Below are 24,921 nucleotides of genomic sequence, written 5' to 3'. Positions count from 1 at the left end.
ACACACATATATATATATATATATATATATATATATATATTAAATAATGATAATTGAGTTATATGTTAATTATATAAAACAAACATATAAGAAAGTCAGCTCATCATGCATCAAATACCAATAGGGTGCACAAGATTACTTTACATATATTTGTTTTTAATTATATATTTGAAACGAAATCAACTTTAAGTTGATGAATGTGTTTTGGTCAATATTCAACTGAAATTATGATTGAAGTTGACTCTATCAAATGATATACTCCATTAACTTTAAACAATCCAAGTTAGCCTCTAATTTTTTTATTTTTTTTTACTTTAAAAAAGTCAAAGTTATTATTTAAAATAAACGCAAGTTGCTGTTGAAAAAAATAGTTTAGAGGTTAGAGCTCCTTCTTTAATTAAGCTGCCAAATTTGAATAATCTGATGCATTTAATTTGAATGGAGATTGATTATCGAGGACAATTAACCCAGAATCCTGCACCAATAAATTGGTAACTTCAACACTTTGTTTGGTAGAATGAAATGAAGAGAAAATTAAAAAATGAATTTTTATTTCAAAAAATAAATTTTATTTATTTTTTAATTACCTTTCAACTAAATAAGGAAAGATATATCGTTATTTTTCTATTATTTTCTCTTTTATTCAAATAAATCATAAATTTTAATTATTATTTTCTTTTATTTGTTTTCTTTTGTGATGATCATTTAGTATCATCATCGTATTTGAATTCTTTGAACGAGATTGCGTGCCCGCTAATTCAAATAGAAAGATTTTATATTCTCTCCATGACAACATCCGATTCAAAGCATGCATGGATCGATTTAATTCTATTTTCATTTTATGCAAGGGATAAGTTTTAAGCGTAAATTCTTATTTTATTTCTTAAAAACTTGATTATTTGTAAACTTTACGATTAAAATATTTTTATTATTTAATTTTTTGAAGTTTATTGTTATTTTTAGATCACTGATAATATTTTCTATAGCACAGTAGAATTATTAGCTTTTCTAACAATTTTTTTCTTGAACTTGAAACTTTAGTCAAAGAATATTAAGTATATACCATTTAAATAATTTTTGTTAATTTTTCATTTCTTCATTTGCTTGAGTTTAATAATGTCTATAATTTTAAATTTGGATTTTTAATATTAATAAAAGATATGACATATCTAATTTAGTTAATTAGATCAAAATGGTGTAGTTGACTGAATTACATATAAAAAAATATATAAAATAATACTTTAAAGGTGTATTGATTATGAAATTAATAAAAAGATTTAAAAAATCTGTTAAAATAGTAATATAACAATTCTTAAATAATTTTTACTTTAAATTATATAATCAATATTTCATAACATTAATTAACATTTATCGTACTTTAAAATGAAGCTTTATTTTTAATGTTAACATTGAAAAATAAGATTATTTTATTTTATAGGTTTTGCTGTTAAGTGTTCCAAAGAATCAAAAATAGAAAATTTAAATTAAAAATTACATTATTGAAAATTATGGAAAGAGACTGCATTAACAATATTTTTAATGGACAAAAATTTTTATTTTAAATTTTATAATCAGTGTCCTAAATTAGCATTTTATTTTAGAATCAACTAAATTTAGATTTATTATATCATCCTTCGTTTGATGTAAGAGGATAATTTTTAAGAAAATGTTAACAAATACTCTTAGAGCATTGACTAAGAAATTTAAAGAGATTTTAAAAAAAAAAATTAAAAGAACACCTCCTAGTTTGATTTTCTTACCAAGAGAGGATTCCCTAAGATGATATTTTAGTTTTAATTTTTTGTAAAGATAAAAACTGGAAAGCGTGTATTACATTTGACAAAAAAAAAAGAGATTTAAAACTCTTTCTTGTTCAAGATCGTCATAATAGAATCAATCAAAAGACTTAAAAAAGAAAAATAAAATGAAAGATGATAACGACACAGTACCTGCCATTAGAAGTTATAGATATACTCATTATCACACATTAATATATCACTGCCTTCCCTATCAATCCTAAAGCATATAACACAATATACCTCAATTGCCGGTCCAAATGGGTTGTTATTTTAGGTTTTTTCAAAATCAAGAAACTAATGAAATTTTCTTTTTAAGTAATTGTAATAATAAAAACTAATTTCATTACTTCACTTTAATTATTTTTAATTTAATTTTAGTTTACTAATTGATTTGTATCTTCTAGTTGTGATTACAATATTGAATAACAATAATTTTAATAATTACAAAGCATAAAAATAATTTTATTACAAGTCCCTTTAAAGATTTCCTAACTAGCATACCTTCCGAAATAGCATTGAAGTTGGTGTTGATTTTTATACATAAATTGTGAGTATTAATTTTTAAATAAAAATACTTTTAGAAGTAGTCTTAAACAAGAGTGTTTTTTTTTAATTAGTTTTTTTTTTATCATACTGAGTATTTTTTTGTTGTAACAAAAAAAAAAGATTTATTCTAGATTATGTATATTTTTTAATTGAATATTAATTTATTTTGTTTTATTTAATGTAATAAAATATTTATTATTAATAACTATAAAATTTATGTTTTTTTAAATTATTTAATTTAATGATACTCGTTCAAAAAACTACTAGTTAGTTATGAAATTCAATATCTAATGCTACATTTGTCTTAACTTATACTTTTATCGGATATAATTTTCTGAAAATTTACGTTTCATCTTCTTTATTTTCTCTTAGTTGTGATTGCAACATTTTTATCAGTTACAATGTTCAAATAAGAGTAAAATATTGTTTCAATCTAAAAAAATTGAAATCATCTTACAAGATGAAGTGAAGTTAGTCCTTTTTACGTCAATCTAACTTATCTATGAGATTATTAAATTAATTAAATCGATTAGTAGTTACACCCAGCTACATGGTACCATGTGGGTTATCCTCATCTAATTCTTCTATAAATAAAATAATGTCATTATATTGGCATCATGTGCTATTTTAGTAGTTATTACCATTATTTTACTGATAAAAATGTTGACATAAGCGGTAAAGTGTTTTTTGCAAGTACAAATTTTCATCTATCACCAACAATGCACTTCCAGCATTGTAGTCACCAGAATTTTACCAAAAAATAAAAATAAAAAATTTCTTGCACCACTCCTTTTTATTATTTTTACTACCTTTTATAGTTTTTAAAATTCATATTATTTTTACTAAAAAAGTGTATTTAATATATTTTAAAACTTTAATAAGGTAAGTCCTTCATAAATCACTTTTCAAAATTAAATTTTGAAAATAATTTTACATCTTCTAAAAATCAAATTTCAAAAACATTTTACAAATAACTTTTAAAAATGAATATTTAAAATACATTAAACATAATTTCAAAAGTAAATTTAAAAAATAAAAAAGTGGTAAAAAAATAAATCACCAAAACAAATAGGATTTAACTTTTTTTTCTATGTAATTATTCTAGAATATTAAATACTAAAACTTGTGTCAAACTCAAACAGATAAGGTTTAGTAATATGGGCCACGTTTGGCCTATTGGATAAGAGGCGCACAGAGATATCCATATCTAACGGGTACGGTCAATCGCTATCCAACTTGTCCTACAAAATTGAAAGGGCCCAATGTGGTGGCCGAGAACAACGTTGTAAAAGAACAGATACAACCAGAAAGGAGAAACAGGAAAGAAGGGAATCACCTAACGATTAAGCAAATATTCATGTGCTCTTCGTTTCACAGCTCCACAAGCAAATTTACTAATTAGCCTTTGTAAATTTTAAGGTTTATGTCAAGTTATGGATTTTACTAAAAGTATCAAGTCACACTTCACACTTTTTTTCTCTGTCTAAAAATTATAACTAAGAATGTTTATAATTTTATCCCATAAAAGTTATAAAAATAATAAAAGTATACTTAAAACTCATGAATGTAACCAAAAACGTCAAATTTCGTTAAAATTATATAATTTTATTTATGTATACTTTTAAAATAGAGGATGCAAGATCCCCAACAACATCAAATATTGACTAGCATGAGTTAAAAAAATCCAAATATATACTACTTGCTTACACTTTCTTCACGTATTTTTTGTTATTGAAATGGCTTCTTTCTTCTTAAAGGCTTATATCTATTATTATTTATAAGGGAGACAAAGTGAGTTTACTTATATTTAATCTTTTCTCCGATAAGAGCAAAGTGAGTAACTTGCAATGTTTTGTTTCCATAGCCCAGTGGTTCCAATTTATGCGAGGGGCGTAAGATGTGCAGCAGTTGAAGTTGTCTCATTGTAAGCGATTGTTGTCCACGAATGGGCTCGCGAGTTGGACTCACCAACCTTTCGTTCTCTTCGCCACCCGACGTCAAATACCGACCACAATTTCCTCCATCATTATATGAATTTAAAGACAATAAAACAAAAATTTAATCAAACTATTTTTTTTATATAATATTATCCATTTATTTTAACACTTCAATTCAAATTGATTTCAATTAGATTTTTTAATTTTAAAATACAGTTTCATAAAATCTATCAAAGTATAAAATTTTATTTTGATCAATATATATATATATATATATATATATATATATATATATATAGTTTAATATTAGAAAACAGACAAGAGACTAAATTTATTGTTTAAATTTGTTATAAAAAAAATAGTTCATTTTAAAATGATGATAAAAACTTTAAGTTAAAAATTTGTTTTAAAAAAGATTGAAAGTGAAAAGACATGAAAACATGAAATAATTTATATTAGTTCATCCCGTAATAATAAGGTTACATTTGTCTTTAATTTTTTTATCAAGATTTTTATTATTTAATCTTGAACATACAAATTTATGTTTGATTACTCAAATATTTTTGTAAATATTTCTTTAAACAAACTACAATTTTAAGCATTTTTTCACACCTTTCCAAGCTTTTATATATCAAATATACAAATATATATATATATATATATATATATATATATATATATATTATAAACAGAAGACTCAAATATATGGTTCTGCGTTTTATTAAATACTCTTAATAGTTTATATTAGACACATATAACATTGTTAGATAAATAAGTTCATTTCTTGAATTTTTAATTTTTTTTTTTATAAGAGCTGGTCCCTTACTACATTGAGTGTCTGTTTCGTGAATTGATACAATACAATTTATTTTATTATATTTTTAATCATTTTAATTTGTAATTGTCTTATTAAAATTGTTAGAATAACATTTTCAAATTTTAATTTTAGTTCTTTTGGTTATAATTTTTTACAAATTGTTTTTCTTTTCCATCCTTTCAACCTTTTAGCAAAGATTAATCAAAATGCAGTAACTTTAATGAAGTATAACAAAAGCATAGTTTGGTACATTTATTAAATTATATATATATATATATATATGAAAATTTATAGAAAACATTATTTGGTAGATAGTGTTTATATTTGGGTAGTTTCTTATTTGAAACTATTTATGTTAATAAGGATTCAAAATGTTTTCATAATAAGGATTAAGTTGTAAATTATATTAGGGGACTGATTTACAAATATATATCTGTTCTACACTGATAGGGAACAAAATATTGTGACTAACATAATGGTTCATGCCCAAGTAGAGTTAATTGAAACGAAAACTCAATTCATGGTTAAAGAAACATTTGGAAATCCAATAGTGGCTGATTCAAATGCGTTCTAAGGTGTTTCAGGATTCATAAACAAAAAGTGAAACCATGATTAATTGGGCAAGTTAATTTCGTTGTTGCCTTGTTGGAGTTTATTGTCTGTACATGATAGTTTCACATTTTTACATTTATTTTCGTATAATAAAATAAAAATATGAAAATAATATCTTAAAATTGCATTTTTATTTTACTATTTATATTCTTTTATTAACATATTTGTTAAGGTAACAATAAAAAAATTAAATAGGTAATATCATACAAATTTTTAAAACTATTAAATATTATTCTTTTTTTGGGTCAACATTTTAACTCAATCAATTATCATACGACCAAAGAAAAAAAAAACTAACAAGGATGTATAAGGTGGACTTAAACTAGAAAATAACGCACAGTTTAGTTTTAAGAAATATTTTTTATTTTTACTTGTGCGTATACATAAAACAGTAAAAATAGAAAAGAAAAATATTTTCACTATTTTCTAAAAAACATTATTAACAATAAAAATAACATGAAAATATTATTATTAAAAAAAATCAGAACCAAATAACTCCTTAAAAATGTCTTGCAAAGTCTCCAACGTTGGCACTGTCGTAAGTGGATTCTAATCTCTAATTAAAAAGGAGGGATGAATATAACCGAAAGAGACTTCAACATTGATAAAAGTTATATGGAAGAAGCCGTACCTTGGCTATGGAGGCCTCCAAAGGACCATGTTCTAACGGTGCTGAATGCAATTATGTCTCACAATTCTTTTCTTCATTAGAAGGAGAGGCCTCGATTGTGTTGGGTCAAGTCATGTTGGGTGTTACTCTTACATGAATAAATTGTTCAATCTAAGAAATAAAAAGCATTGACCCAGAAATCAAAACATCGGTTAAGAAAAAGTTATAAAATACCTCCAAATTTAATGAGTTAGTTGACACGTTTGTTTCCTTATCACAGTGTGAGAAAAGAAGAGTTTACCATCATTCAAACTTCACAATCATTTAGGGTTTGGTTGGATACGCTTTTTAACTTTGTAATAGTATAATTAAGAGTAAAATAATTCCTTCTCACTAAAATGTATCAGTAGATGCTCAAATTTCATTTCCAGAATTACATATAAATAGGTAATTAGTTATAATTAACCACGCTCCAAAGTAGCTGCGAAAGAGAAATTTAAGAGCATGTTTATTGTATTTAAAAAATAATAATTAAAAGATATACTTATTTTTTATTTAAAAAAAATAAAAATAAAAACAAACATGCTCTAAATTTCAATTTCAATTTCAATTTCTGCATTACTTTCTGTGAGTCAAATATTACAATCAACCTGAAAACAATCATCATTTCAAGCGGGCAAGAGCAATTTTTTATTTTAATTCTACAAATTACAAACATAATCACTTTAGTTTTTCTTTTTTAATGTTTAACTTTATAAAATAAAATTTATTTTAGATCTTTTTCTATACAAAGTGACAGTTTAAAATTAATTAAAATAATTTTTTTACAAAAAAAATTATTTAAAATATTTAATTAGAGACTAAAATAGTTAACACTTATAATTATTAAAATTAAATAAAAAATTACTTAAATATCAAAGAGTGATATTATACAGTCAAATGTAACCGTTTAAAAATATTATAACTGGATAAAAATAAATTCATCAACTTTTGTAAAATCGTTATATTACTAAAAATGTATTAATATATTTTCGACATGGTGCTTGGCTTTCTTTGATCAAAGTATCCCCAAGTTAACAATCAAAGATTAATCTTTTCAAGACAGCGATTATTGGCGTGAATACATAAATTTTCTTAATAAATATTTTACACACACATGTATATAGCTACAAATTAAATCCTAATTAAAATATTTTTAGATTTATTAATTTATATATTGTTTTGAACTTTATTGATGTTTACACATGCAATGCTTGCTTAGACCCGAGTATAATCAAATACTGTTTAAATCAAGAGCTCTAGGACATTAAAAAAAACTTGATAAACTTAATCAAACTTAAGCCAAATTAACTTCAAAATTTCAAATCATTCCATGGGCAAACCTAATCTTGCACGACTCACGATAATTTTTGTTGTTAAATTACCGTAAAATCTAAACTCTAGAGCGAGAGAAAACAATAAAGTATTAAATGAATAGGGTTTTAAGTTACTTAAATTAAAAGTAAAAAAACACTCAATTAGATAAAATAATAATAATAAACGTGTTTTTATCATATATTTTTTAAGGAATAAATTGATGGTTACAAATTTTGAACTCGTTTTTCCTCCATTCTATTGCATAACACGGGGAGAAATATTTCAATGAGTTATACATTATTTTATACTTTTTCTTTCACTTTTTTACTTTTTCCCCAAACAAGTGATCAATATTCTTGTAACTTATTTTCTTTCCACTTCCCTGAAAACAAACAGATCAATAAAAGGAGAGAGAGATGCATGCACAATTATTTATATTGTCTTGTGAGCCCACTAAAACCTAAAGTCAAAACCACTTTAATAATTTTGAGGAGAAATAGTTTAAAAATTAGATTAATACATCTAAAATGTTATATCAGTTAATTTAAAAAAAAAAGTATATTAAAACAGGATTATCTTCATTTTATTATTTGAAAAGTTAATATAAGAAAACAGCGTATGAAATATAAATATAATTAATAATGGATAAGAAGTGGGAGCTGAAGGGGAAGGGACGATGAAGGTGGTGTGAGGTACGGGTAATGGTGTTATTGGGTGGACAAGAAATACTGTGGTGGACACCCACCGAGACATGGTGGAGTCTATGGCTGACGTGTGGGATCCGTGTCCTAACATCAAAGATACAGTCGCTGTCGAAGCCTCATAGCCACTCGTTTTTTGGAGGGGCGAAGACACGGTCACCGAACTCTTCTACAACAACACTCGTCCACATGCATATGCATCTTCCTCTTCAATTCCCACCCCATGCATTTCACGTCCCATCGCCAACCTCTCCCAGACGCATGTAACAACTAACCAGTCAATCACACCACTACTTTTTTAAGTTTAACTTTTGTTAAGATATATATCCTAAGAAGGTTAAAAACATTATTTTTTTATTAACTTTTAAAAAGTGATTTTTTAAGTTTAATTCTTCTTAATGTTGGGTTATATAGATATATGGGTCTAGACTGTAAAGAATATGTTATAATATTTCATATTAATTAAACATGTGATTTTAACTATTTTAAATTATTTTTATTTTTGGAAAAAAGAGAGATAATAATAAAAGGAGAACAAAAGAAATATAAAATGAGTGTAAGAATAAAAAATAAAAAAGTAAAGATTAAAAATAAATAAATTTATATAAATTTTTTTTGTCTGATTTCAATCTCTTACGGATTTCGTTCTTAACAACTTTTTATGATAGGTTTTTTATAAAGCTTTTTCTTTAATATATTTATTTAGGTTTCTTGTATATTATCCTGTAGATAAATTTGAAGATTTCAATTTTAAATCTGTTTAAGTTTTTCTCGTGTTGGAAGATTTAAAGTTTTTTTAATTTTAAATTAAGAATTTTGTTAACCTCAATTTTAAGAGTTGAGTTTAAGTAATAAATACTTTTTTTAGTAAAATTTTATTATTATTAAGTGTTTATCTTCAGTCATTAAAATAAAATTTTTAAATTAATTATTCATATAATATTTTCAATGTAAATAACGGACAAGGTATACAATGTACATAATATTTTATCTTCATATGAAAACCCTTCACGTGTTGATTTAGATTAAAAAAATATTGTTATAAAAAAATATATATCAACACATATTTTTAACACATTCTTAATTATTGATTAAAAATTATTAAAAATTATATAAATTTTACTCTTTTTCATACTTAATTTTTTATTTTTTTATTTTTTACTAAATTTAATCAATAATTAAAAATATAATAAAAAATGTACTTTTAACACTCTTCGTGATCTTTTCCATTCAAATTAAGATCAGTAACAATGATAAACCATGCGTCTTATTTCTTTTTATTTAATATTTTTAAAATTTTTAGTTCAAAAAATTCTCTCAATGGATTAACTTTAATTTTTTTAAACATCATAGATGGGTCTACAGTCGCCAGTACATTTTCTCATTAAAATTTTTGTTATGTTTTTAATAGCTGTCTTGACTTTTTATTATACTGTGATAAATAAAATTTCTCCATTTAATTTCTTTGTTTTTTTAATTTCTCTAAGTATCACTTTTAATCAAATACAATAAAAATTTATATTTACTTTTATAGTTGCTAATGCTCCTAAACACTTCATAACTTCTAATTTATATACCAAATCTTTTTACTGAGTGTTTATATATCAGTTTGATAAATTTCCAAAATCTTGTAAAATCACTTGTAACTTTAGCAACAAAAAAATAAACTATAAAAGTATCATATTATAGAACTAAAATGGCTATGGTTAACACAATTAACTAAGAGATTAGCTAAAAATTTGAATAAATAATTTTTAAAGGAAAGTTGTTAAATTAACCAGTTAATTAAATTTAAAAATTTGAAAGTAATTATTGATCTAGTTAATAAATATAAAATGATATAAAATGACACATTTATATACTATTAAAAATTTATAGCAAAAGTGTAATTGTAGGTAATTATAATTTTAGAGTTTATTAGTTTATTTTAAACCCCTATCATTTTTTGTTTATAAATAAATATTCTATTAGTAATTGAAATAAATAATGTAAACAATGTAATTGTTAAAATAAACAATGAATTATTAAAAACAATCCAAAAATAATAAACAAAATAAATATATTATCTAATAGTCTATGATAAATTAACTATTATTGCAATAAATAGTTTGGTATTAAACTAATAAGAATAAAAATGAAAAAAAGAGTTATAAATTATAAGTTCAAACACTAGTTCACACTACTTTAAGTTAGTAGGATAAATTTATTTATTAAATATTTTTATTCTGGTTAAATTAGTTTATAAAATAGTTAAATAACTTATAAATTAACTGAAACATCTCGTCAAAAACATTCTAAATATATATATGATCTAAAAGACAAATTAAAAGGAATAGTAAGTTTCATTTTGTTGTGTCATGTTTAAAAGAAGAATATTTGTTGTATATAACTCATTTCTAAGTTCACAGCTAATTAAGCTAGCTCTCTCCACTCGATCAATTGTTATTTTTAACTATAAATTTTTATATATAACGTGCTCAAGAAACTGATATGCATTTTTTTTCCCTTTTTATAATTGTGACATGCTGAGAATTAAATTTGAACATATAACATCAAGCTCCTCATTGCCGACCTACATTTAATGGCTTTTGGTATACATATTTCCCTTTTAGCACTTTAGATACATCACCTGTATAACAAGAGGAACATTTGGTCACACTCAATGTTTTAAGTTTATGATGAGTTGGACATTATCCAGTTTAAGACGTGTTACATTACGAGTCCATGACCGACGGCACGTTGTTAAAGTGAACTCGTGTTTTGTTATTATTTGTCTCCCTCAATCATTGGTTTAACACTTAACCTCAAAATCATATCAGAGTTATTATTGAGGAAGCGAAATATGGGAGCATAATAACAGAGTACTAATAACAATATTCAAACAAGAAGATGCTGATGGGTAAAACGATTGCCACTGGGAATTAATAAAATGACTCCCCGAAATATGATATGTATATACAAGTCGTTTTTCTTTCTTTCATTTTTTTCCTTGCCTGCTCTTTAAAGTGTAAACTATTTTTTTAAAGAAGAGTATAAACAAATAAAAAAAATAAACATTAAATTAGAGTAAAAAAAGTTAAATTTATATAATTTTTAATAAAGTCTAATTATTAACTAAAAATGTATTAAAAAGTGTGTCTCTATACTATAATTTCGGGGGATTCCTTCAGTGCTCTTTTAGTTTTAAGTCTTTTTCTCGTAAGAATGGAAAGAAAGAGATGTCATTTTCTATATCCTAATAATATTTTTTCTTCACAAGGTACAGACTGAGCCCTTGCTTGGAGTGTTAGCCTTAACGAAGGTCATTGACCCGATTGACACTGCGGAAGGAAAGCTAGCACGGATGGAATTTTATTTTTATTTTTATTTTTCACTTTTCCTTCAACTAAAAACTAAAAAATGTATACTTATTTGTATTTTTTCTACTTTTTTTTTTCTTTCCATCCAAACAAGGCGTAGGCAGACACCAACTTTCACAATCAACAGCGCTTTTATTTGGAACTTCCTTCAAATATTATTTTAACTTAATAATACTTTTAATCTTTTGATTCAAACTTTATATGATTTTTAAAACTCAAAAAATTTAGGGTATGTTTGATTACTGTTTTGAAAACAGTTTTCTGTTTTTAAAAATAAATTTTAATCTTTTCATCAATTTTTTTCTACCTAAAACATTAATAGCCTAAAATAAAAATATATGTTATATCTTCCGCACCTCAAATTCCAACCCTTAATCTTACACAATTGTTCAAATATAATTAAATTCCTATAAAAAAATTTGAATAAAAATAAAAATTTGAAGGTTTTAAATTAAAAAATTGATAAAATAAAATGTATTTAATTTCAAAAATAAAAACTCAATTTACTAAAAAGAACTTAAACAACCAAAATTGTATATAATTTAATTAAATTAAGCAAAAGTACAATTAAGTTATTGTTTTAATTGTTAGTAAGAAAATATTTATTCGTTGAAATGATAACCACTCCTTGTAGTTTGATTTAGGCACGCATTATTGAACAAATTGGATCATTTCCAAACTCCCACATGCAAATTATGTGAAGGAAAGCTACAGACATGTTTCCGAAGAAAGCCTAAACTTTAAGAATCAATTCCGTAAAGGTAAAAACAGAAAATGAAGTTTGAAGACAGGGGAAACGAGATAAACCTAAGTCAAGGAGAATGAAACAATTAACAGATGGAGATCAAGTGCGTAGCAATAAGAACATGTCACTATTAATTTCAACTTCCCACTTGTGTGGAAGCAGCCAGTGGATATGGATTAAGGCAGGGGAATTAAAGAAGTGGCAAGAATTAGTTTAAAAGGAATAATCACTCGGCTGAAAAATATTTAGATAGAAAACAACGATTGATAGGAAAGAAAACATGACAGGCTTGGTCCACCTTGACAAACTCACAACGATAAAAATCATAATAATGAAATAAATCTACAGGGTTCAAAAATCTCCTTATAACAAGTGAGCACACCATGTAACCCGCTGTTACTCTCAAACTCCCTATACCATTTCAGAACAAACAAAAAACCAACTCCATCAGCTCATGGCGACCCCCAACCCCACTAGCCTCTCCCCTGCCATGGAAAGAACCGGGCAATGGTAAACACCACCTCACTCTCCTCCTCCATTTTCAAACCCCTGATTAATTAATTCCTGTCCAATGCAAAATTTTACTAATCAATTAGTCACATGCATTATTGCAGGGTTTTCTCCCCAGAAATCCCAAGCGATGTTATAGTTACAATTGGAGAAGCCAATTTTTCTCTCCACAAGGTACCCAAAAAATTCATTTCATGACAATTGTTGTTATCTATGTGATATTGTGCATGTGAGAAAACAGGGTTCAATTAAGTTTTACCAATGAAATTGTTAACACTTAACAGTTCATACTGGTGGCAAAGAGCAACTACATCAGAAAACTGATAATGGAATCAGAGGAAAGTGAACTAACAAGAATAGACCTTTCCAACATACCTGGAGGCCAAGAAGCTTTTGATAAAGCAGCTAAGTTCTGTTACGGCGTCAACTTCGAGATAACCGTTCACAACATAGCCCCGCTGCACTGCGCCTCCGTGTTCCTCCAGATGACCGACGAATACTGCGACGGCAACCTCGCCGGAAGAACCGAAGAGTTCCTCTCTCAAATCGCTCTCTCCACTCTCCAAAGCGCCGTCCTCGTCCTCAAGTCCTGCCGGGAGTTTCTCCCCTTCGCCGACGACCTCACCATCAGCGTCGTCAACCGCTGCGTCGATGCTATTAGCTCCAAGGTTTGCAGCGAGGCAAACTTCCCCAACCGTTCGCCGCCGAACTGGTGGACGGAGGAGCTCGCCATCCTCGACGTCGATTCCTTCGGAAAAGTAATCGCCGCAATGAAGCAGCGCGGCGCGAAGTACCTCACCGTAGCCGGAGCGTTGATCACGTACACAGAACGCGCCCTACGGGAGCTAGTCCGGGACCAGACCGGCGGCGGAAGAGGAATCCGGTCACCGGAGTCCGGCAAATCCGATTCGGAGTCAAGAATCGAACAACGCGAGGTTCTGCAGTCCATCGTCCCGCACTTCCCGTGCGAGAAAGCGGCTTTCCCGATCAACTTCCTCTGCTGCCTTCTCCGGTGCGCGATCTACCTCCACGCCTCGAGCGCCTGCAAGCGCGAGCTCGAGAAGCGGATCACGGAGATCCTGGAGCACGTCACGCTGGACGACCTCCTCGTGCTCTCGTTCACCTACGACGGCGAGAGGCTCTTGGATCTCGACAGTGTTCGGAGAATCATCTCCGGCTTCGTGGAGAAGGAGAAGGGCACGTCGGTGTTCAACGCCGGCGGCAACTTCAAAGAGGACTGCTCCGCCGCGATGCAGCGCGTGGCCAAAACCGCCGACGCGTACCTCGCCGAAATCGCCGCGTACAACGAACTCTCCATCTCGAAATTCAACGGCATCGCTACTCTCATCCCCAAAGGCGCAAGAAAACTCGACGACGATCTATACCGTGCTGTGGATATCTACCTCAAGGTATGGAATAACGAATAACACACTCTCGTTCCCATACGACACCGTTTCGAAAGTAAAACTAGTAACTAACTTTCTAACTCCACGCGCTTGCGCGTGTATTGTTGCAGGTGCACCCAGACCTGGATGAGATAGAGAAGGAGAAGGTGTGCAGCGTGATGGACCCGCTGAAACTGTCTTACGAGGCACGTGTGCACGCGTCGAAGAACAAGCGGTTGCCGTTGCAGATCGTGCTTCACGCGCTGTATTACGATCAGCTGAAGCTAAGGAGTGGTGGGGCGGGGGAGGAAGAAGCGGCGGCGGTGGCGGCGGCTGAGAAGCATCAATTGCAGGCTGACGTGTCGTTGCTGAGGGAGAATGAGGAGTTGCGAACGGAGTTGACGAAGATGAAGATGTACATTTCAGATTTGAAGAAGAATGTTCCTGGAACGACGTCGTCTGGGAAGGAAGCATTGGTCTCCGTCAAAAGGCCTACGTTCTTCTCTTCCATGTCCAAGAAACTGAGCAAGTTGAACCCTTTCAGGCATGGGTCCAAGGACACGTCCAATATTGATGATGCTCCTGTGGACTTGACCAAGCCCAGAAGAAGAAGGTTTTCTATTTCCTAGATTTTCTTCACCATTCAGTGTTCTTAGTGAGTTCATATTACTTGTTCCTCTTTTTATTTTTTTTATTTAAAACAATCCTTTATCAAATTGTTTTTTTTTTTTTTCAAATAGATACATTTTATGTTTTGATTGTTCTTTTTCTTTTCTATGAAGATGCCACTTTGTAATTTAGAAAAAAGAGACGTGTTTAAATTCTTATATTTATGGATCATATGTGTACCTTTAAAAATGAAAAAAAAAACAAAACAAAACTGGAAGATGTGTTTGCGTGGGTAAGAATGTCCCAGTTACCATATGAATGAGAATTATAATGCCTTGATCTGATTCTTGCGAACTTTTCGTCTTGTTTGTGCCTCGATTGTTTCTTCTAGTCCTATCTTAATATTGATTAATGCATACTAGAGAGTAGATTGTTGATGATCTAACTTTACCTCAAGAACGAAAAACTAACATAACTAGTTAAAATGGCAAAGAAAACTGATTGAGTAGAAATTTGTAGCATCAGTTAATTATAGCTAGAGACTAGATAACTAGGTAAACAAAGAGTTATATTCAATTTAACAAAGGTAATGATTGAAGGAGTAGTCCCTCGAATCTTTGCTATCATTTTTTATGCCAGGGAGGGTTAGTCATTGCTTTTTAATACATCTTTTAAATATATATTTAAATTAATTTATTAAATAATTTTTTAACATGTATAAAATATATAATAAAAAGTTTATGTATAATAAATTTATGATATCATTAAATTTAATATATTAATAATATTAAACGGTAAAAATTATTAATATTGATATTTTCACAATTACAGTGCTACGCATTTTGAGTTTGTCTATCCCTTCAGAATTAGAATATCTTTTATGTTTACTTTCAAATTAAACATATGACTGATCAGTGATGATTGGCATTTTAATCATACGAATGAAATTTTCACGCCGCGATTGTATTGGCTACTTTTTCGTGAAGCACCAATGAGTTAGTGGAGAAACTTTCCCAATTTAGTAAGTGAATGTTACGTTACGTGTGATGCAAATGTAAAGTGCAACTTGCATTTGCAATTTTGCATAGACGTATAGTGGTCATATTATCCATCTCATATAACTTTATCACAGTCTGAAGCTCATAGGTAAGCACATGTATTCTCATGTTTGGTGTCTGCTTATCTATGAGCTTGTAACAAGAGGTCTAAAACAGCAATCTTCAAAATATATATATATATATATATATATATATATATATATATGTATGTATGTATATATTTCAGATCAAAACATAAAAATGATTTAATATTTTCAAGTAATTTAAAATATTTAATAAAATATATTCAATATTTTTACATTATATACTCATGGACAAGTAATACATGATCTCTTTTTGTACTTTTCTAGCCACTGTTATTGATATTTTAAAATGTATCTATTTGTACATTTTAATTTTAAATTTAATTGATGATTCCAATGCCTTTTCCACGTTGAGAAATTTTTTTTATACAACTTTAGATCAGTGTATTTTTAAAATGCATGTAGATAAAAAATGAGATATAAAAATAAATATATACAATATTATATTATATCATATACGAATTTTAGTTGTTTTAATATTATCCGTTACGTTTTTTAAGCTGAAAATAAAGTACACCCAAAAATTGTTATTAGGTCTAATTGAATCAGTTGCAATTTAGTGAAAAGGGACTTAAAAAGAAGTTAATTTAAGTCGCCTATAATATTAATTCATAGAGAACGATCAAACTTAACGTAAGAGTTCTTATAGCGACTCATATAAAAAGGATAAGATTTGATCACCATATTTTCTTACATTTTATAAAATTACTAATATAAATATAGTGAGTTAATTAATAATAGTTTAGGTATTAACTCCTTTAAACAACCTATTTCAACTATAATATAAAGAAAATAAAGCCAATATGCACATATTAGCTTTTTTTTCTTTTCTAATAATTTAGTTATGTTACCCGTGCAATGCTTGATACAAATGGAGACACTATTAGGTTAGGTGACATCAACAACCCAAATGGTGAGAGTGGATCAAGTAATGAACAAAAACTCATAAGGAAGAACTCGAAACAAACCTCAAAGCTAGCTGGGTGGAATAAATTCATCCACTAAGAATGTAGTTTCTTAATTATCTTTTTTTTTTATTAATAATTATATTTTGTTTATGTTCATAAGAGGAGATTTAGAATCTTTTTTCGTTAAGATATATGTTCTTTTGATTTTGTTGGGTGTCTGTTAGAAAGTGAGAATTGATTATATCAATTATAAAAACTCATTTAAAAGAACATAAAAAATTTGACCTATTACTAAACTTTTTTTTAAAAAAACTAGTATCTCAAGACTTATAATCCAACAAAATACACACATAAAATATGCATTTCCTTATTCGGATTAAAAACAATTGCGTTTACTTACTTCAGTTACTTAAATGAAACAAACTAAAAAATAAATACTTATAATTAATTTACGAAGAAAAATTGCAACATAAAAATATATATATATATATATATATATATATAAACTTTAATTTAAGATAATAATTAAACAAAATAATGTTAGGATCATGTCTAGTTATTAACTAATGAACAAACAATGAATTAACATTTTATTATTATTCTTTTTTGGTCAACAATAACATTTTGTTATTTGGTCAAACATGAATTACATGTTTGAAAGGCAAGGTGCATGAGTCCATATGATATGGGCCTTGGGTAAAGTTTCTTGGATTATAGTAACTCCAAACACAAATAGAAAACTGATTGATTGACCATTTTTTCCCTGCAATATTACAATGGATCAGAACGGGGACTAGTTCAAATTTAAGAGGCTCAGCAAAACCTACTGTGATTTATTGGGCCCTATTCGTAAAAGGGTGTCTGGTCCCCAAGCCAGCTGGGTAAGAAGCGAAGCACAACTTCAATCTCCATCATCTCCAAACTAACACGAAGCATTTAACGGATGAATACTTAATATTGGGGACCATGTTCCATATACTATATAGCTTGAAGGAACATGTCACTCTTGAACTGTGTGATTTTGGACCAAAAATATAAGTATAAAAATAAGAACAACTATTTGAACTGTGAAATGAGCCTGTGCTTTCATAATTTGCCTACATTTATCTTAAAATTGATGTTTCTGAAATTGAAATGGACACCATGCATTCACATCCTGCAATTCTTTGAATATTAAATCCTGGGCCCCTAGGTAGATTCACGTATGCTCCCGATTCGAAACAATTTGGCAATGACTCATTGTGCACTTCAACCTTAATTAAATGCTTGTCTTGTTAGGAACCGCTAATCCCTCCAATTTTATCACGGAAGGTAAAGTTTATTTTGATAATTTTTTTTAAAAATAATCTTAAATTGTTCCACTGAAAACAAAAATCTTTGATTTACATTGAAATAATGTTATACCTACACACTTCAAAAAATTAAGCGTCTTATCAAAACTTATATGTATCTGTAAGAAGTTTACTATATTATTAGATCAGACTTTTAAGTCCTATGTATGTGTCTTTGGATGAGGAAAAAAGTTACCACTTGCCAGTGCTTGGTAGAAAGAGGATTATCATTTCCTAACTTCAAAGGAGTTGTTAATTTAGTACTAATTGATTGATTGCAGCTAGAGCTTGTGAGTGGAAAGGTTTATGCATGCAGAGAAAGAGATATGATCTGACAAATCAAAGTGATACCCGACATTAATTGGATAACCCAAAATAGAGTGGGGCTTAAAAGAAACACAGTCTTCATCTATCGCTGTAGTGTTGAAAGCTAAGTTTCGAACCGTGCAATAGGGTTTATATTATACCGGTGTCTGGTTACTCACATCAGTGTCTGTCAATTCTGTAGACAACGTTTATGCCAAAGTTTATGCTTTTTGCAGCAACAATGACAGAGGAATTTAGAAGAAAAATGAATAACTTAATTATACATACAATTAATCATCATTATAAATTGGCTTAATGGATGAAGAGGCGTTTTTTTAGTACCTGAGAATAAATTCTCCTAGCTACACCGAATGAACATGGGACAACACCTGCAAATTTGAATGCTCCTTTAACTTCACTTTGAAAACAAAAAATACAAAACTTTGCACTCATTGTTAGAACCTTGTTGAAGAACTTTGATAACCTTCAATTTTTGAAACATCATACAATTCAAACACAAATATGATACATATTTGAATGTCAACACGAACGACAATAATAGAAATGATTGGTCTAAACCGTTCAAATTCATCATAATAAAAGATGTGTGTGTATATATCAACCGACCCCCTCTCTTGGATATGATGAGAGCTTTTGCTTCGCTGATAGATGGGACCAACCAAGTATTGCCGATTCGCATAAACGAGGGCAGTGATACATAAGTTTGGTAGGCTGTCAATCACGGGCCATGCAACACTATCAAGTAAATCAATTTTTTTTAATATTATTTTTATAAAATTAATTTTTACTTTTTTAATTTAATTCTTTAATTTTTTTATTTAATCTTTTAACTTTTAGTGTTTTTTTCATTAATTTCATTTAATTACACTAGTTAAGTAAATAATAATGATGGTGATAAAACATAAATAAATATGTTAATATTTTGAAAATTCACGATATAAATATGATAACGATATATTGAGTAAAGTATTTTTTTATTCTTTAATATATCTAATATTTATATTTGTTGGTTATCATCATCATATGATCACTATTGAGTTTTAATTTATTAAATGATATAATCATAATTAAATTTAAATAAAAGTATTATTGTCAAATTACCATATTAATATCTCCATTATCTAAAGAAGAAACATATGTTAAAAGAAAGTAATGCAAGATATGCGTTGGATACGGATACCATACACGTACATTATCATTTTTAAAGTATCTCTGCATTAGAAAATTTAACAAATTAAATATAGTTAACTGAAAATGACTGTTTCGATTGATGTTTAAAAATTAAAGAATTTAAATAAAATAAAAATAACTAAAAGATTAAATTAAAAATAAAGAATTAAAAAATATTAACTTTACAATCGTTTACTTGAGTTGTTCCAAAAACATCGCAAGGTTTGACTTACCTAATAAAAAATTGAAATAAAATAAATTAATAAAAAATAGAATTACCCTTATCAAATTTACTCTACATAATATTTTTCATAAGAAATTGAATTAACAAATTTAAATATTGAATGGTGCCGCGATACCTTAATGATTATACAAGGGGTTATTTTTAAATTATATAAAACTTAATCATCTATTTACTAAAATTCTAAAGTCCAACAGTTAATTTTATAAACGAAAATCAGTAGTAAATCATGAATTTTTTTATTTAATAACTTATTATAGAATTTAAATTTAGAAAAATTTAACCATTAGATAATTATATTATAATATTTTAATAATAATTTTGCATATCCAAATTTATAATCTTATAATTCAAAAATTTTAAAATGTATATTAAACTTTAAAATAAATTTAATTGATAAAATATCAATAAATAGTTTTATAAATTTTTATAAACTTAATTTTAAGTAAAAATCTACAGATACATGTGTGTGTACATGTACGAATATGTACACAAGACACACCCTTGACTCTTCTAAATAAATCCAATTAGAAGTCAATAATAATTTTTAAAATTAAAGCAAGAGATAATATAATTTTAACAATCATAAAAAAATTATTAAAAGATTCGAACTATTAAGCCGTCATTAAATAATGACATTGAATGTACTATACATCACTTACATTGAATGATATTAATTATGAGTATTTCTAATTTGTATATATATAAATATTTTATTATAAATTAAATTTATTTATATATAATAATTTTTAATTTAAATATTGAAAACATATACTTACCTACTTTGTTATTAATTAGTTTTGAGGTGATGGCTATTTAAGAGAACTGCATTAATTCACAATCATACTGACATTTACATATAAGATTAGGGACCCATTTTATCATGTTCTGCCATGATTATTCAACTCAAAAGGATTTTGCAATTATGTATGTGTGAATTATTTTAGAAGAATAAGTCTTCTTTTTCTAAATCTATTTGATATTTTAAAGAACATCTATTTTTTTTATCGAAGGTAATTTTAATAAAATTTTCTTAATTATATTATAGTCAGATTAGTTCTTTCAGCAAGGAGTTTTTTCACACACAAAATTCAAACTCATGCTATCTTTGACAAAACTAAAAACCTATTAATATTAATATGGTCAATTAATATAATATTTTCTATACGCCTTTTTCTATACTATTTTTACAACTTTTCTGAAATTCCTCTTTCTTTTTAGTATGATGAAATTTGGACCACAATTCACAACCTGGTTGCTCATGTTCCTCACCTGTGTCCCACAACTGTAATAATGTACTTAGGCTAAAATTGAAGCATGATCAAAGAGTTGGCTTTCAAATTCAATAGGTTTCTCTATTATTGACCAAGTAGTTCCACTGCTCACTCCATTGAACGTTTAAACAAAACTAGCTCCAATTTTGACTTTTTTTGTATATAGTATTTTAAAATAATATATAACAAAATATGAATTTTTAAAAAATATTTATATAAATATGAGAATTTAAGGTGATTTTTTAATTAAAATTTAAAATTTTGACATATAATATTTTTAAATCTTATATTTAAATTAATTTTCCTCTAATTTTGAGTTTGCAAATTGCGTTGCATCTTCCATTTTTGCTATCCGAATGCAAATTTTAACAAGGTAAGGTATTTTCCGTTTTGTATTGGTTCCTTTGAGGTATTCAACTTATTTATTTTGATGTTTTTACTATAAATTTAATTTGTTCAAAGTAACTTTGTTTTACCCTGAAAAATTACAATTACAATGGGATTATTCACTATTCACTTATTTGAATATTACCGCATCATATATCATTATTTATTGCGATGTACAGTTGTGGGATGATTCATGGATTTTTTGTCTTCTACACATAATTCGAAATTTGATGTCCCCATTTATGCATTGTTTAATTTATCTATTTCTGAGTTATTACTTTGAGAAATGAGAACATTGTTGTTTATTTATGGTGTCATAAATAAATATGGAGACGCAGATCCAAAAATAGGTAGAAGTAGTTGGCAAAATAAACAATGAGTAGTTGGATGTGTAGATCTCTCTCTCTCTCTCTCTCTCCTAATTTGTCATGTATCACAGTCGCCATGATGAAGCTTGTGCTTGACTTACTCAGCACCACCAACCCCCATAAAAGGTAAATAATGCATTGTCTTTTGTTAATATCACGGAGTATATACACATACATGCACTTGTATTGTAGTTTATACGTGACACAGTTTGAATCTCTGACTTTTACCTCCTGTCATTTTCTTCCTCTGTCTTCAATGTTTAACACCTTTTATACCACCCATGGATTTGGTAAGAGATTGTAGCTGATTATGTTAACAACATAGGTTGACTTTGCCTTTTTCTTTTTTTTTTTTTTTTTTTGGGGGGGGGGTTCAAGATTTGGATCCAATGTTCTTTTTTACAATTTTATTTTAAGAGGAGAAAATGATGTTTTATTCTAAACTATAAAAAGTCACTAAATTAAAAAAAAAATATTTACAAGGAATTTATATTTATGACATCTTAAGAAAGTAATAAAAATTTAAACTTGTGATCTATCAAATGTATAATTAATCATATTTACCAACACTTTACAAAATTAATAGGCAAAGTATTACTAAACAGCTTTTTAAAGCATTTAAGTCTTTTCCATTATATTCCGTTGATTTTCTTGAAACGTAGGGACTCACTTAGACTATTTTTTTTTATGATAGGTTGTAATTTTCAATAGAGAGACTCCATTTGACTTTTTATTACTTTTCCCACTCTCGACAAACTAATGAACAAATAAATACCACGTGGGGGCTTTTTTGAATAGCCAATCTCTAAGTTTGAATACCCAATTCTAATGATTTTATATAAGAGATTTGTGTCTTTTAAATGAAAAAAAAAAGTGTAAAATTAAAAAAAAATTGATTTTATGTCATATAAACAAAAGCAAAGGATTTAGTTTTTTTTGAATTCGATAAAAAAAATGAAAAAATATCATAAACACGTTGTTGAATGCTAAAATTACATGAGATAATTTTATGTCCATTAATTATCACTAAGAGTTATACTATTTAGCACCCAGGTGTCTACACTAAATACTCGGTACTAATTAAAAATTATTTATATTGTAATTGTACAGGATATTTGATATTGAAACTTAAACCTAATGTTAAAATAATATTATTCTGTCATTAATTTTTTTGTATTATAAAAATTTACAAATCAGTTTTATAAAAGGAAAAGGTAGACAAAGTAAATCACTAATTAACTTTGTTCTCATGCCAATTATTTTATTTTTTAATAATACATAATTTTAAAAAAAGCAATAATTAAAGTTAAAAATTAAGAATTTTATCAACCAAGCACCCTAAGATATTGTTTAAAAAATTAATAAATATTTTTTTTGAAGTACCAAAATCAATTAAAATAAATTACATTATATATTAGTATTTTAGGAAAGTGGAGTATAATTTTTAATATAGAAAAATAACAATATATTTTAAGCATCTTTAAACAAAGAAAGTGTAATTTTTTTTATAAATTTGTTTCACTTTTTTTTTCTTTTAGCTTATAACTTAATTTGTTATAGTTATGCAATATAAATATTACTTATGAAAATAATAATGTTTGTCTCGTACCTCATAAAAGAATAAGAATTAAAAGTTGATTTGACTCAAATAAGCATAATAAAATATAGAATTTATATTTTAAATATTAAGTCTACGTTAATTTTTTATTTTTAAGTATAATTCATCTAAACTTGTTTTAAATGAGTTTAATCCGATCCAGTCAATTTAAGTATAATATGTTAAGTTCAATCAACACTTAAGTTTTTTTTTTTTTCCATCTTGAATAAGTAAGTTTTTTTTGCCCTCATTTTGCCACCTCTGGAAGAGAGAGAGATAAAGAGAATAAAAAAGAAAGTGAAAAAAGTGACAGATGTAATAAAAGTAAAATGAATATAAGAAAAAAGTGTTAAAAAAATTAAAACTTAATAAAAATACCCTTGTTTCATGTAAAAAAAACATTTTTATTACCAAGTAGAGAGACTAAAGTATAAAAAAATTACTAAAAAAGGAAAAAAAAAAAGAGAGAAAATATACTGATACGAGAAAGAAAATTTATTCTCAACTTAGCAAACGAGCATGTATGGCAAAAAGAAAGGAGGAAGAATGTAGAACAAGTTAAAAATGGAATGTGTCAATGAGAAGGGAAGATTGAATTAAATGTGGTGGTCATTCCATGCATGTGAGGTATCAACAAATTCTAAGACTCTAACAAAGACATCTACCAGCCCAGCTTATCCATCCATAAGTAGGGAGTGAAGATGGAAAGGAAGAGGATGGATGAAGAAGAAAAAGAAAGCAAAGTTGAACACTTTTCTTAATTTCAAAATTGCCTTTTTCTTTTCACCCTAAACCCACATTACTAAAGGAATTAAGATAAAAGTTCAGTTGGTAATTTTGGTGTATGCAATTAAAGCCAAAAGGGTTAATTCAAAATGGTTCCTTTTCATAATAGTTTAAAAAAGGCTGTAAACAAAACATGCTGAGTGGGAGAAGACCATAAAATTACTTGTTTTTTTGTTTTCATGTGCACTGTCTATTTTTTGAGAAAACTTGAAAGTACTTTTCATCTTAGCCGTTTAAGGAGTAATCACATAGTAATGGAATCATAGTCCTACTACGTGTGCATTGTCCTTTGACTTCTCTCTCTCTCTCTCTCTCTCTCTCTCTCTCTCTCTCTCGGTCTTGGTTAGTCAAGAAAGAGGTTACTGTGCATCATGCATTGCTGTGCTGTCCACTCTATTCTTTAAT

The 24,921-nt window shown here is 27.5% G+C and overlaps 1 protein-coding gene across 1 annotated transcript; it reads left to right on the top strand.

Moving 5' to 3' along the window:
• Positions 1–12,729: 12,729 nt before the first annotated feature.
• On the top strand, positions 12,730–15,337 carry LOC113846123 (root phototropism protein 2-like). Its single transcript, XM_027474059.1, has 4 exons — positions 12,730–12,992; positions 13,097–13,166; positions 13,277–14,401; positions 14,509–15,337. The coding sequence occupies exons 1-4, from the start codon at positions 12,937–12,939 to the stop codon at positions 15,004–15,006; spliced, it is 1,749 nt and encodes a 582-aa protein (XP_027329860.1). The 5' UTR covers positions 12,730–12,936; the 3' UTR covers positions 15,007–15,337.
• Positions 15,338–24,921: the final 9,584 nt, after the last annotated feature.

This window comes from Abrus precatorius, unplaced genomic scaffold (genome assembly GCF_003935025.1).
Source record: "Abrus precatorius isolate BTA unplaced genomic scaffold, Abrus_2018 Scaffold8, whole genome shotgun sequence".
NCBI lineage: Eukaryota > Viridiplantae > Streptophyta > Magnoliopsida > Fabales > Fabaceae > Abrus > Abrus precatorius.
Note: the sequence above shows the minus strand (reverse complement) of the source record. Positions and strands in the feature narration are given on the sequence as shown.